At 49.4% G+C, this 15,457-nt stretch overlaps 1 protein-coding gene across 1 annotated transcript; it reads right to left on the reverse strand.

Annotated features, from left to right (window-relative positions):
* Positions 1 to 5,683: 5,683 nt before the first annotated feature.
* Positions 5,684 to 9,564, reverse strand: LOC121595220. Its single transcript, XM_041918991.1, has 6 exons — positions 8,688 to 9,564; positions 8,228 to 8,436; positions 7,964 to 8,099; positions 7,598 to 7,860; positions 7,387 to 7,519; positions 5,684 to 7,170 (listed from the first exon to the last, which is right to left on the reverse strand). The coding sequence occupies exons 1-6, from the start codon at positions 8,797 to 8,799 to the stop codon at positions 7,052 to 7,054; spliced, it is 972 nt and encodes a 323-aa protein (XP_041774925.1). The 5' UTR covers positions 8,800 to 9,564; the 3' UTR covers positions 5,684 to 7,051.
* Positions 9,565 to 15,457: the final 5,893 nt, after the last annotated feature.

The following is a 15,457-nucleotide window of genomic DNA, read 5'->3' on the forward strand; positions in this document are numbered from 1 at the left end:
TTGTTGTAACCGTCGCAGCTAATCGCGCCGCAGCCGCACTGCACTGCTTGGCTTGGTGGTTTCTTCGAATCCAACCCGAATGATCAAAAGCGGAAACCAAACCATTCCAACATGGTGCGCAGGCAAACATAATGTATATTTTTTGTTTGCATAAAATCATTTAAGATTAATATAAAAAAAAAAAACTTTGGGAGAAAAAAAAAACAAACCTCCATTTTACGAAGCTGTGCCGTGCCATCCCACGGGCAAACGAGCGCCGCAACAGACTTTCACCACCACCGCAGCAGCAGTAGATTGACAACATGATTACATTCAATTATGATTAATACACCAATCTGCGATGCAGAAGAATAGGAATGAAGAATAGCGAAACAAAAAAAAAACAAAACAGGAACGCACATAAAGTAATTTCTGACCTCTTTCTGAGCTGCTTTCTCTTTCACCTTTCTTTGCTCGAGCACGGACCCCTGTTTGTCTTACCTTGCTCCACCCCTTCCCCTTCCCCCTGCCCCATTACATTGTTCGCGCGCGACTGCAAAATGATAGAAAAATGGAAATGAGCAGAGGCAAAGGAGCTAGTTTAAGGACAATAGAACAACCTTAATTTGCGTTCTTTATTCTTGTTTTCAATGTTTTTCCGCAAGCAAAATTGCTCTATAAAACACACACACACACAATAGCCGAACGGCGCCGGCGACTTGGCTGACGACGTTCGCTCGCGATGACGCGGACGATGGTGCCCCGGGTAGAAGATATGAAAATTTATGCTTCAATGTCCCACAAATTTACCATCGTTATCTTTATAGAGCGGCGTATCTTGCAGCGTCCCTCCATGCCGGCCCGACCCCCACCACAGCGCAAGCGAGGCCGAATGGACAGCAGGACCTCGACGAACGACAAGCCCGACAGTTGCTAAATAACGAGAACCGATGGACGAGATGGACGGACGGACGGACGAACGGACGGACGAACGGACGGATGGACGGACGGACGAACGGACGAAAGACTGCGTTCATTATCATTTGTTTGCATTTATTTATTGCGGAGCATTACAAGATTTTTCGCTACTGACTGAGTATTTCTTGGACGCAACCGTGCATCTCTATTTCTGTTAATGTTCTGTACCACAAGCGTCCAAGCTTCTGTCTTGTCGCGCAAACCACCTTCTCCTGCTGCGACAGAGTATTAGTTTTACAAACTTGCACTTGTGCGGCCTGTCAAGACAGCACCAAACTTCCTGGGTACCTGCTGGGTAGGTTTCGGTCACCTCCAAGCGTTGATAGAGACCGCCCGTCCGCCTTATCAATTACGGTTTAGCACAGGGACAGGACAGCGTGCCGTACGGTCGTCGTTGCCACGGCTAAGAACGTTTTCCTCCCAATAAGAAAAGCATGCTCTCTGTCTCTCTCTTCCTCCCTCTCACTCTAGTAGGACCTACTCCACACTCCACTCCCAAAGTTTACTGCTCGGAAAACTCAAAACTGCAATCATTCCCGATTCCAGAGAGCCTCTATTTAATTAAATTTAATTTTCATGTGGAAAATTTAATCTTGCCTCGCATATGGCCGGAACGGCTCATTACAGACACTCCCCCGTCCCGCCTCCCGCCCAGTCCCGCCAGTCCACCATTCCGGCACAGGATATTAAAAATAAATGTTTCCAACCTCTGCCAAAATACCCTTCACACTCACTCTCTCACACAGACGCAGACGCACTCCTTGGCAACACACACAAACTTAGCAACGGATGCTTTTCATTGTCAATTCGGGTTTTCTTCGATCTTTCCCGGCTGACAGTGGGTGTCCTTTTTTTTTAGCTATTCCATCTATTTCTGGAACACCAATACCGTAACTTAACAGGACTTAACGCTCAACGAATCTTCAAATCTTAGAAGAACCTTTCACGAAAATATTCACCAGCATTCTTGGGAACGGATTATCGGATTATTAAAACACCTCCCATAAGTACGTCGCACTACAAATGTTAGTAACTCTCCCCGGCAATTCACTTCCATTGCACTGCACCACCCTATTACTGCAGCAATTAGTAAGAGGCTTTCGTTTCGTTTCAGCTCGCTTGAGGCGAAGGCTTTCATGGGCATAATCTACACCGATATTGATTGAGAAGAGCTGTTGCAAATACATTTCGCACTCACCTGCTGGATGTTTTTTAAAGCTACTGTTTACTTAAGTACTCTCTCTCTCTGTACAACGCTGTCTATTCAATTCCACCACCACGTACAGAACTTCTACCCCTGGCTGGCTGCTGGCTGGCTTGGGATTTTCATCAGTTCAGCTTCCATCGGCTTAGGGCAATGTTGAGGTATCACTTGAACTTCTCCTTCAGTTTCTATTTAGTCTCACAGTTCACCTCAGCAAGGGGGAAAAAATGATCGCCTATCGGCTTGAGTGACGCTTATTAAATGGAAGCATTGACGGACGACCCCCCCCCCCCCACACACACACACACACACACACACACACCGATAGAGCGGGCAAAACAAAAATCCACACTGACGTAAGCTGTGTACCTTCCGCGGTTGCTTAGATCGCAGGCGTAAAAAATCACAAAGTACGGATGTGTGTAGAAAATGAACGCCGTCGCCGCCTTTGTCAACGGACTTTGGGAGACGGACGACTGGCGAAAAAATTAAACTGCAAGAGAAAAACCGGGGGGAAGGAAAGAAAATTGTGTCTTCTAACGATGGCATGACGCCATGACGTGCAAAGCATGGGTACGCGGGAGAAACACCTTCGGCCTTCGGTGTCGCTGTTTGTCGGTCTCCGTCCGCCAGATCCTTCACACACTTCCCACAATCTCGCGTTTCAGTGAGTTTGCCGTGCCGTGCCGTGTACAGCTAAAGGATTTTTTGCCCTCGCTGCCCTTATTTATCTGACGTGTTCATTTTCCCCCGGGGGAAAGCAAAAAAAAAGAGTAGCCACGCCGGGCCAGAGTCTTCCTTCTCGTGCCTCGCAGAAGCCCGGAAACGATACCGTCGAGAGCAACAGCACACACACACACACCCAGCAACCACGCCAGCGAGAAAGGACAAACGTGATAAAAATGCTTTCAACAGATGAATTATATAATAATAAAATATATAAACTTTTTATAACTTTGCCTTCTGTCCTGCTGGTGCGATGCCGAGATGCGGCTGCCGGGGACAAAGGAACGCAACTAAACAACCAAAACGTTGGACCAGCAGCACCGGTGTGTGTGTGTGTGTGTGTGTGTGTGTGTGTGTGTGTGTGTGTGCAACGGAGGTCCGGCAGCAAAGGATGGAGTGTCGTCGCTGTGCAGAGTAATGACTTTAATAACACCGAGGAAAGTTATCTGTCGGCGATGGCGGGGCAGGCGGGAAAGAATAAACCCGGAACTGCCCGGACACCAACCGTTTCCGTTCTATTGTAATGGTTCCACATTTTAGCCGAGAATCGTCCAACTTTAACCATTTCACAGTGCCATTTTTCGTCGCCGAGCGGCTCTCGATTAACTGGAACTGGTCGCCCTTGTGCTGTCCTTTTCTTTCCAGCAGCACCTCCGCAGCAGCTACACAGTTTGTCACTTGCACGGTAGAGTACTCTTTGAACGAGGCCTCCACCGGGCGAGGGGGGGGGGGGTTGGGGTAGGGTTTGTGTTGTTCTTTCATCTTGCGACGGAGCAAAACGGTTCCCCGGAGAGATCCCCACGCCACCATGCATTGGCAAGCGAAATTGTGCAAGACATTGGGTGCAGTAAATCAAATAACACTTTTCCGATCCTTTTGTAATCCATCGGTCATTTCACTTTTGTAGCATTTATCAAATTTCTTCCCTCTGGCCTCTGGCGAAGGTGCGCCCTTCCTCCCCCCTTTTACCCGACGCAAAATAACTGTATAAGCGTGCTGCTAACTACATGAAAAATGACACAACTTTTCCTATTCCAGTGCGACCCTCCTCCACGCGCCGCGGGAGCGCAAAAACACGGGGGGGGGGGGGAGGGGACCGCGCAGCCCCCGCGGCTCAAGAATTCTAGCGTCATCAAATGCGGCGTAAACATCCGGAAAACCAGACACGTAGCAGGTCGTTTGTACTTTCACTTCTGCGGATATGATTACAGAAACCATAAATCTTGGATATTGCCATCGGAGGGCGCACACACAATGAAGAAACAACAGCGCTATGTACGGATGTACGCAAACACACACACACACACACACACACACACACACACACACACACACACACACACAAACATACCAAAGCCCGGTAATGGGACACAAGAGGACGTACGCCTAGAGCACTGTTGGTGGTGGTGGTAGTGGTTGGCGCACGCCTGCCTGTGCCTGTGTGCCCCTTGGCGGCCAAACTACGGGGACCGAAATTTATCCCACCTTCGAGTGTGTGACTTTCTGCTGCTGCTGCTGCTGCTGCTGCTTGCCGCAAAGTCACCACATAAATAAAATGACATTATTTGCTGCCCTTTTTTCTGTGTGTGTGTGTGTTGCTGTTGTTCATTTTTGTTGTGTCCTTTTTGCCCAGTCCCGTGTCATGCTGCCAACACTTCTGCTGCCGCCACCGCCGCCGGACAACATTCCAACACACCCGGTGCGTGAGGAGCGGCTGCTGTGTGCGGTTGTGTATGTGTGTGTGTGTGTGTGTGGGGACACATTTGTTCGTGTGTCTCTGGTGATGGGAGAGTGAACGAAAACTGTCCTTACCTCGGTACTACACTACTGAGCCCACCCTCATTCGACCACCCCTCGAGCCACGTGTTCTCCCACAGCATCCGGACGACGGTGGCGCACGCACGCACGACAACCACCCGCACGTGCACCGGTGAGAATAGAACAAATGTCACCCGGAGTCCATGCCCCATGGATGGGGTGTACCGGTGGTAAAGCGATGTGAAAGATATTTGACATTTATTTGGCAAATAAAGTAATTGATTGATAATTCCCAGCCGGACCCTGAAAAGGATTCTTGGACACCCTACATCCTGCAGGGTTTCGCGGAGGAGGGGAACACGCGGAGAGGACACGAAAAAGAACGACCAAAAGAACGGCTCATTCTGCCACACCATTAGTTTGGCATCAATTACACGCAGACATCACCTGGGACGTTTATTAATTTGCTGACGTTACACACACACACGCACTATTAGCACGCGGTTGCGTTACGCGATAGGGGAGGGTTCGCGCAGCGGGAAAATCATTTTGTCCGCACCTTCATATTAACTTTCATGGCGATCCCGGTCACCGATTTGTAGCTTTTCGCCCCCGATTTCGCCCGATGATTGAGTGCCGAGAGTAATGAAATTACGGAAGAAAATGATCTAGTACGCACTGGTTGCCACGCTGACGAGGATAAAGACGCATTACAGGGTTATCCAAGGGGTTTTCATAGTTGTGGGACACTTCCTTGACTTCATATGGTGGAAATTGGACTCTTTGGCCAGGCTCCTTAGAAATTCCTATTGGATTTGTCCAACAAGGGTTCTGTAGAGTCCAATTCCTATTACATTTAGTTCATTTCGCGTAAGAAAAAGTCAATAAAGTGTCCCGTAGCTACGAGAACTCCTGGCAAACCCTGTATATGCGTTGCGGGCGCGGATTCATTGCCTACTTACCTTATTATGTATCTCCGGATCGGGTGCCGTTTCGGAACAGTTTCGACAAGAAGTCAAACGCGTCGGTCCGATGTAATTGTTATTACCATAATGGATAAAAGTACTTTATTCTTTCAGTCACGGCCTCGTTCTTTGCACACGCATCGTTGTTCATACGGTCTTCTCCCCATCGTATGGGATCAGTAACAATTGTCTAGAAGAATAATCGACTATACTCGGTGTGCGTCGGTCGAGTAGTGTTGGCTAGCTGTCTGTGTCTGTGTTTGTGTTTGTGTGTTTGTGTTTGTGTGTGTAAGTGTATAGTTAAGTGTATATAAATTCAAATTTTCTTTTGGTTTGTTTCACATTATTATCTAAAATCTTCGTACTTTGTGTAGGGGGAGAAATAAAAAACCAAAAAAAAAAAACGTAGCAACAATTTGGGCACATTTCGACCTACCCGACCTACTACCGCAGCCCGGCGAGAGTCTTTTACAATATTTACAAACTTTTTACAAAGAGGGATCATCGAATCGATTTTGCGACACACTTATCCACGAATAAACTGGAGTGAAAATTTGATCGTTTGGTTGCCTTTTTTTTTTTTTGGTTGCTTTCTTTTGCTTTTGCATTACGCTTTTCCTCAAATACTTCACCTGGTGATATGTTTTTAAATGTTATTTTCCTTTGCGGGGTTTCTTTTTGTCAAATTTTAGTACGATTTTTCGGGAGTGAACAGTGAAAAAGCACATCAAGATATTACTTCATTGTGTCGTAGTGATATGATCCGTGTCGTTTTGTTCGACGTGATACTTCCATAGTTAAAAAGCACGCGGCCGATACTTGTTTGCCCATCTGGTGCGTACGTTCGCCGGTTCGTTTGATTCGCTTTTCCTTGCGCGTGGCCCCGCGGCTGGCTGGATTGCTGTAGCGTGCGTGGCGAACTCGCTAAGATGATGATTGTTGAGTCGACCAGCAGCAGTAGCAGCAGGCAGCGTCGTGCACCATACACACACGCGCTGCAGTTTGTTTGCAGTCGCCGTCGCCGTGGCACACAAGTTGTGGATTACCTTGTTCGCAGCCAATTGCTTGCACCCTTGCTTGCGAACCGAACAATGGCGTGATATGCTTCATCTTTTCCGTAACATGAATCGACCGCCCCGCGTCGCGTTCAATTTCTGTTTCTGTTCCGCAAGGGGCGCTCAGCCTTCCCAGGACCGTTGCTGGAAAGCGCGCTGCTACCACGACGGACGTACGGTTCACGCTTCGGCCAGGTGCCGGCCAGCGCGGCGGCTCGGACAGCACGACCGATTGGGTAGACGTCGCGGGTTCGAAAAGAGTCGGACCCGTTTTCGGGACGGAATGTATTACAGTGAATGATAATAAAATTGTTATAGTTGAAGAGAGCGATTTGTTTGGATTGTGCCTGCCCGCCCGCCCGACTCATGCTCGCATTAAGTTGCATTTAGGGCAGCGCAGCCGACGGCCAGAGCGAACGACCGGCGGCCAACACCGTGAGCAGCCAGCGCAATGTAAAATTCAAGCCCGATGAATATTTATTCGCCAATGCATCGCCGCTCGCCGCTGAAACACGGAATCGGACACGAAAAAAAAACAAAACAAAAGGGGATGACTGTCAATGGGGCTTTTTCTGGTTCGGTGTAGGCCGTGCGCCATTGGCACATGGCACACCGAGGGCCCGGCGGGGGAAGCGACAGCGCGAAATTTGCGCCATAAAGAACCGTTGCCGTAGCCGCAGCACCGCAGCACCGCCGATGGTGCTGTACCGCGTGTACTTACCTTGAACTCGGTCCGCTCGCGTGTCGCTCGAAACGGCCCGGCGCGACTCGAGCATGGGCGCTTTTTGAATCTTTTCCCCCTCGACGCTCTCCTCGTTGCTCTTCCAGTACACGGTCGAAATGGTGGCGAGGCACTGCCGAAGAAGCCAAGGAGAAATTTGCATGTTTTAGACATTTTTCTTGCCCGCCACCCTCCCCACGGGACCGCGTACCTTGAGCTTCATATCGCCCCGTTTGAAATGTTTTGGCTTAACACGGAATTCCAGCCCCAGTATGGACGTTTCCAGCTTGTCCGGCCCGGACACGATCGGCTCGTACCGCTTCACGAGCGACCCGTCCGCCTGCTCCCCGTTGATGTGCCACGCCAGATGAACCGCCGGTTTCGACCGGCCAGATGTGCAGTTCACCCGCACGATATCGCCGATCTGGTAGCGTGGCTTCCCGCCCGTAATGTACGGATCCTCCTCGGGCAGCACTGGGGCCGATTTGGGGGGGGGGGGAGTGGGTGGGTGCGACAGAAACAGGCAGACATCATTACAATCGGCTCCAGCGCGTCCTGCGCTCCGTGCTGTACTCACCGACTACCAGCATTTCGCCGTGATCCGAGACCGTCTGGAAGGAGGGCGCCTCGGCTGACACCTCGCATCGATATTTACCGCTCGAGGAGAGATCGATCGGATCCAGCACCACCTGCTCGCTGGTAGAGTTCAGCAGCTGCGAAGGAAGGAAGGATGGGCAAGGATAGGGGCAACAAGGCAACAAGAACAAGGGTCGTTTACTACCAGTCCGAACAATCTACCGAAGAAGGAGAACAACAAGCGTGGTTGCTAATGCTTACTCACATCCACTATGATGCCCGGCTGAGGAAAAACCGTCCCCGGCGGGTCGTCCCTTGGCACATATCGATAAAATTCGCGCCCATCCTTGTACCACTTCACCGAGTAGAGCGCTTCGCCTTCCATGTCATAATGACACTCCAGCCGGACCGAGTGGCCCTTGATGGTGTGCTTGGGCACCCGCACCTCTGTGAGCATAATACCTGAAGCGAATTCTGTCCGCACGGACAGGGAACGTAAATTTACAACATTAATGCTTACGACCTGACCGGGCGCGAGGCGGGCAAGAATCCGCCGCCTTGCAAGGGCTTTCCGGAGCGTTACATGCCGTTCCGATTTTGCTCACTGCTCATTCGATGTCAATCATTTTTTGACCCGAGTAAGCCATGACCATCAAAACAGGTTAATTAACATGTAGGAGTGTGAAGCATTAAATGGTGTGTGTGTCCCACTCTCATCGACTCACCTTCCGCCAAGAGGAGCTGCAGTATGACGACTATCCAACGCCACATCTCGTACATTGTTTGCGTAATTCCCAACAACCGGCCGTGTACGCATACGTGCTCATATCGTTTCATCGGCGGCAGCAGCAATCCACATTCCAGCAGAGGCCCATGCTATCATTTTTTAATTGATCACTACTACTTCACTGCACTCTTCCTACGTCCTTTGCCACTCACTCCCTCTCTCTCTCTCACTCGTTCACTTTTTTTCGTTCCGTTTCGTTCGCTGCTCGCTACACTACACCACCAACCACTTAGGCCAGGACTTGCCGAGCACGCTTAGCTCCACTGTCGCACTGTCGCACTGCCGCTAGTAATCGATTATTGACAACCACTTCAAAGCCTACTCGCTCGTTGCTGTGCACACTAAACTTTTCGCGGAAGAACGCACTCATTCGTTCGGTTAGTGATCAGTGGCAGGAAAAAAGTAACATCTTCTATCCACTTCACGTGCCCACAATCCCACCTCCCCGACAAGCTTTCACCGGCCGAGCGTTTCGATGCGTAACATATAAAGCTGCACTCGTACTCCCACGCGCTGCTGATCGATCTCCTTTTTGCGATTCCTTTTGCTCGACTCCCTTCTTTTTTCGGCTCACAACGACCACAACTGTTTCACCAAATGAGCAATTTTACTGTATGTCCAGTATGTCCACCACATATCCACCGATTTTTTAGCACTAAATTGCCAGTCGCAATTGCTTGCTGCGGGAAAAGGCGGATGCGGAACGGGGGGGGGGAGTTGTAAAACGTACGCACACCACCGAGCGCGACACTGTGCTGGCTGCTGCTGCTGCCGTTTTGCCTGTGAACGCGTGGTAACTAATGGACTGCGAAACCCAACGCAACCGCTTCGCTTCGTGCTGCGTCGTTTCCATGCTATGCTCGGGCGCGCTACGCTGCCCGAAACCGACGGCTGGGCCCGTTTAGAGCTCCGATTTCGTTTCTGCACCCGATGTTACCGAGCTGTGTGCAGCTCAGTGCAGGGACGTGCAACGTGCATAGACTTTAAACTGAACCACCACAGTGGGCATTTGGTGGTGCCATCAATAATCCCTCTGCTTGTAAGTACAATGTTCTATTTGCTATGGTCGTGTTAAGTAGATCGTTAACCCAGCCGTACGATGCTTTCAATCCTGTTTCAACAAGAACAACCAATTTCAGGCGAGATCCGAGAGAGAGAGAGAGAGAGAGAGTAATTCTCGCCTCGGAAGCGCAAGCGCTCTTTTGTAGTGGAAAAATGAAGCTGGAAAACTCCAAATGCCACCACACTCTGTCGGTTGGGACCGGAACTAACAACCCCGAAACCTCCCCCCGGGGAAGTTCCGACGTGGGAGGACGTGCGTGGACAAGTATGCTGTGTGTGTGTGCATGTGTGCATGAGTGTCTGTGTCGTTCACTTCGGACGACGACAATGCGATCAAATGCTCTATCAATCAATTAGCCCTTCCGATGCCTTCGAAGCTACTAGCTACCGACAACTTCCCACCCATTAACGGAATTATTTGCAACGGACTGTTGTGTAAAACAATAGAGTGGGGAGGGGGAAAAAGATGAACCGTGGCCGTGCGCATCGAAGGGTCATCTCGCGATGCGCTTTGAACGCCGCCGTGCGTTCGAAATGCAATCAAAATGTTCCGTTCGTCATAAATTAAACGATCGCGCGCCAACGGGTTGGTTCTGTTCTGCCGGCGGTGCCACTCCCGCAGCTTTTGCCATGCACGGAAAGGGAGGGGTGGAGGGTGTTTTCAAGAAGTCAATCAAAGAGTTTGTGACATTTACGAGTCTTCTGTTTGCCCTTCCCCCCTCCCATCGCAACCAATTGCATTGATGGTTCCGCTTGGCGAGAGGCTGGAAAAAAGGCAAGGCGCATAGGGCGTAAATTAAGACATCCCGCCGAACCCCGAATCCCGTCTTGGTGCTGGTGGTGGGTGTGGTGATCGGACGCCCGGTTTTGGTAAATTAACTGTCTAGTTCGTGTTGGTGGTGGTTCTACCTATTTGCTGTGGTCCCTCTGGGCGTACCTTCTGGTTACCCGTGGGTTCTTCTTCATGTCATACACACACACACACACACACAAAATAAGAACACAAAACAGTGAACCGTAACGTACACTTGATTGGCTTTAAAACTCAAATTTATGATCTTATTCCCCAAAATTGCGCCCAGTTTATCTTTCGTTCACCCACAGAGCCACTACACCGAAAGGTAACAGTGTAAAACTAATGCTGTTTTTTTTTTGCTCTCTCAACATCTATCCACATTCCCACAAATATGATCCAATGTGTCTGTGTGCTGTGTGTGCTGTGTGTGCTGTGTGTGCTGTGTGCTGCACTGTAATCATCCGACCCGGTGGCCAAATCGTCTGCTCAGCGGACACTACTCCAGCACCGCATATAAAACCGCATGGAATCGTTTTTCGTCGACGGATCGGTTTTGCTCCTCTTTTTATTGCAATTGCTTATTGCAACTCTTGCGCTGCAGCGCGCACCCCAACGCTTTATCGAATGGTGCTGGGTGGTGATGGGTGGTGAGTGGTGGGTGATGGTATCGAATAGTGGTATAAAAAATGCAAGTGCATCGGAATCGATTTTTCCAGTTCAACGAAGGATTAAATATATTGCCTCTACAAACGCGCTTTCTTCTATCGAACGCGCGCCGCCCCGCACACGCATAAAACCGGGTATCACGCAAATGGTGAAGAGCTTTTTTCGCGTTTCTTTATTTTGTAAACACACACACACACACACACACACACACACACACACACACACACACACACACACACACACACACACACACACATCGCTCACTCACTCACTCGGCAGTCGATAAAATGCTGTTAAAAGTGTAGCATATACAGGACACACCGCAGCGGTTTTCAAAGGCCCCCGATCCGGGAAAGGGCGGGAGTGATTTATGAGAACGCGCGTGTAACGCGCCGCTGCTCGCAAAATTTGCCCTACCATAATAATGCATCCCATGCCGCATGAAAAAGGGGGTGTTTCTGCATGTGTGAAGCTTAAAGTGCGGTTCTCGGCCCGATCGGAATCGGAATCGGAATCGCATCGGATCGGGTCCACTACGGGTCACTGATTAATCCATTATTTCTCCATTAGCCCGCAGTGGCACGCACGAATGGAAGAATAAAGTGCCAACTTTTGCAGGCAAAAGAGGTATTAAAATCCTGCCCAGTAATGACTTGACCGGGAGTGAGTGTTTTATCATTGGAATGTTTTGGCGTTACTTTAATTTTGGTGGTGTAATTGTATCAGCTCAAGTGCCGCAACATTTGGGTTGTGTCAACCTTCCTGTGAGGGATGATGGAACTGATTAGAACACACACACACACAAATACCAAGAACTGCTTCCCGCTCCATAATCATCTCTTTAAGTTTTGCAACACAGAAACGGCAACAGCACCACTCGCAAGCGAAAACTGACATTCTGCCTGTTTCCAGTACAATTAAACAATTAAGCACTGGCCAAAGAATAAATTGATGCCAATTAGCCACTTCCAAAAGTGGCATCTTCTAAGCGCCCCACTCCCGCTCACCAAACCCCAAGAAGTGTCCCAATGAATGGAGAGATTTTTTTTGTTTTTGGCTGTCATTTGTGCGCACTTTGTTTGTCCAAAAGCGCAAGATTTGGTTGTTGCAATGCATAATCATTCCGCAAGGATCAGTCTAATTTAACACACACAATATACGTGACGATCGCGTCCAAATGGTTTTTTTTTTGGAAGGAAATTATGTCCCTTTCTTTTGCTGCTGTTGTTGTGGTTGTGGTCCAAAAGAAGTGTATAAAGCTGGGACCACTGGTCGGTGGTGTTTGCGAGACCCGTTGATAAACCTGTGCAATCAAATCATGCGCGCGGGTTGTGAGGGGTTACTTTGCTGCACACTTTTCAAATCTTCGCTGCAAAACAAACAGTTGGACCCGGCTGGGCGACTGGGGGAAGTACCGTGGAGACACCGTTCGTCTGCCGTGTAATGAAACAATGAACGACAAGGAGGCAGCAGCAGCAGCAGCACCACCATCATCATCACATCACGTAACTCTGATGGAGACAACTCTTTTTCACCTAGTTAGTGCATTGCTGCTGTACGTGACTGGAGACAAAAGAGGGACACTTCGGTTCGGTACGCTTTTGTCCCAGCTGAAGTGCAGAAGTGTCCCTTTCCATTTTCTTTTTGTTTTTTTTTTGCGGTAAACATGAGCACATGAGCTTTTTCCCCAACACCGAGGCGTACGTTCGTTCGTTCGTTCAACCTTCAGCATCCTCTTTGGCCATGGATCCCCGCCAGTCCCTGCCCTGTCTAATGCAATCTGTAGTGTGAGGCAAGATTCCTTCTGCACGCGGAAGGAAACGCCACGAAGCCTGAAGCTGGTGTGTTGTCTTTTGGTTGAATTTGGCGTGTCCTTCCCTTTGCGGCTTCTAAGAAATAACTTGCAATAAAATGCATAAATTATTTATTTGCCCATGATTCATCGCAAACTTACACGTCCGTGTGTTGCTAATTTCAAGCCTTGGTGCATTCTGAGTCAACTGCTACATCGCCCTTTGTGCCCTTTGTGCAGCCCCCGTTTGTGACCAGCCCATCACCATCCGGTCCGGTTGACCATTAGACGATTTTTTCCTGCGCTTGAAGGGTGTTTAAACCTGCCTTTATTTGTCCATTCTTATCCTCCCTCAAATGCGGTGATGCATTATTTGTATTCCTGCCTAATGACAGCTGTGTTCTCACCTTCGCCAATGTGCGCCGCGGTGAGTAATGCGACCCGTGCAACGCACCCCTTAAACGGACCCCCGGCTGTGTTTCCCAAATACCCATAATGACTCATGCTCGGGATATGGAATACACATATCCTGCCTGGAGGGGAGGGGGTGTGGGTCGACAGTTTACCATAAAACGCTACGGAAACCCAATTGCAAGCCAACCAGTCAGCCAGCCTGGCTGCAGAAAAAAAACAGGGAATTGACTTGCACTTTTCACCCTCCCCCGTGAGTGGCCTTCGCTGCTCGTGTCACTGTCTCGGCTTCGGACAGCACACATGCGGACAGGGGTGGCAGGGGGTGGCGATTAGGTTTCTCGCCGGAACGAACTTCCCGGAACGAGAGTAAGAGTAACATATTCAATCGAAAAACCCCCTGCCCTACCCACTGTTGAGAGCGCTGTTAGCCTACATTTAACAATACGTAGGCACAAGAGGCAGACGAAGAAGAACAAGGAAGCCATTTAATAGACACGTTGTATTTGTAATGTTGTGAGAAGCGTCCGAAGGATCCCTATCCCAATGTTTTGGGTTTTGGGTGAAAGGGCCTGCCAGGAGGGATCGATTTTATTTCAAACGAGCGTGAAATAAACACAGAACGCAGCCCGTAACGCCAATTGTAACGTGCATTTGATCGGACATCGGCACACGCAAGATAAACAGTCAATAACCAGGTTATTGGGAATGCCTCGCCCCGTAATGCGAATGCATCACACTCCTCTCCTCCCCAAGGATGGTTGGAAAATTGTTTAGTGTTTTGCTTCTTGTTTTTGCCCTCTGTTTACGTAAAGCATATTTGTATGTTCTGTATGGCGCGAGCGAGCGCCCGCGCCCACTGCACAGCTCTACTCCGAACGCCGTAAATCACGCACGCACGCACGCACGGACGGTCGAACGCACCCCTGCTGTGATTAATGACGTCCTCTTCCACCCGTTCAGACCACAAAAGCCAGTCAAAAGCAGAAGAAGAAGAAGACAAAAAACGAACTGGTGCTTAGAAATGCTTAGCTCTTAGCATCACAACCCATTTCCGTGGTACACTTCCACCCATGATCGCAACTCCGCTCGCAACAACGCTACCGAATGTACGCAGCAGTCCTCCTCCCGATCTGCACCTCGATTCGAACGCATGCCTCTCCGCTCTTACACACCGAATCGATGCTGCATATGAAGTGTGGATGCTTCCAAAACCAATACCAAAATTGTTGTTTCACCCCGACAAAGGAATAAAACCCCCGTTTTACAAAACCGTCACTCACAGCAGTGAGCGGATGGCCCTTTGCTGGCCATGAAATTTAACACTAAATGCGCGTCATGTGTAGCTTTTTTTTTTTTTTTTGGTTCGGTGTGTCATATCGACCCCCTCATTGTGACCCTCTCCAGCGAATGGAACCATCAGCACCCACCACCAAATCGCCATATGGTTTCAATTAGAGAGCGGTCTATCAACATTCGCGACACTCTCGCCTCCCGAATGTGATCCGATAAAACCGTTTGAATTTTGGCGTTTTATTTTCGATCACCACACTTTTACTCGCTCTTTCTCTCCCTTTCTCTTTCATTTTCTCTCTCTCTCTCTCTGTCTCTCTCCATTCGCGAAAGCAACACGTGTTGATACATTGATCACCGATCATGCCAGATAGCGTGTATGCGTGCGTCGCCTACTGCACATACATACTTTTTTTATTACGAACCACACTTAAGCGATAAGCAGCTACGACGACACATTGTCGTCGGGCGTGGGACCATCATGCCCAAACCCCGGAAAGGACCGAGCGCGCATCCTTCCAAAGTGCTGAAAAGTACTTAACATGGATGAGCGCGAGAGCGAAACCATTAAACTCGATCATTCACGCCATAACGCTAATGCATTTCACTGACGCTGTTCCATTTGCGTCCGAGCTACCCTTTTGCAGGGCTCTTAAGTGTGTGTGTGGCGTGTTGTTTTTTATAAATT

The sequence above is a fragment of the Anopheles merus genome, chromosome 3R (assembly GCF_017562075.2).
Source record: "Anopheles merus strain MAF chromosome 3R, AmerM5.1, whole genome shotgun sequence".
Lineage (NCBI taxonomy): Eukaryota > Metazoa > Arthropoda > Insecta > Diptera > Culicidae > Anopheles > Anopheles merus.

Coding starts and splice junctions, on each gene's coding strand:
- LOC121595220 (XM_041918991.1), bottom strand. CDS start 8,799: ATGAAACGATATGAGCACGTATGCGTACACGGCCGGTTGTTGGGAATT. Junction 7,520..7,597: donor GGGGCGATATGAAGCTCAAG/GTACGCGGTCCC, acceptor CTTCTTCGGCAG/TGCCTCGCCACCATTTCGAC. Junction 7,171..7,386: donor GCGAGCGGACCGAGTTCAAG/GTAAGTACACGC, acceptor TCCGTGTTTCAG/CGGCGAGCGGCGATGCATTG.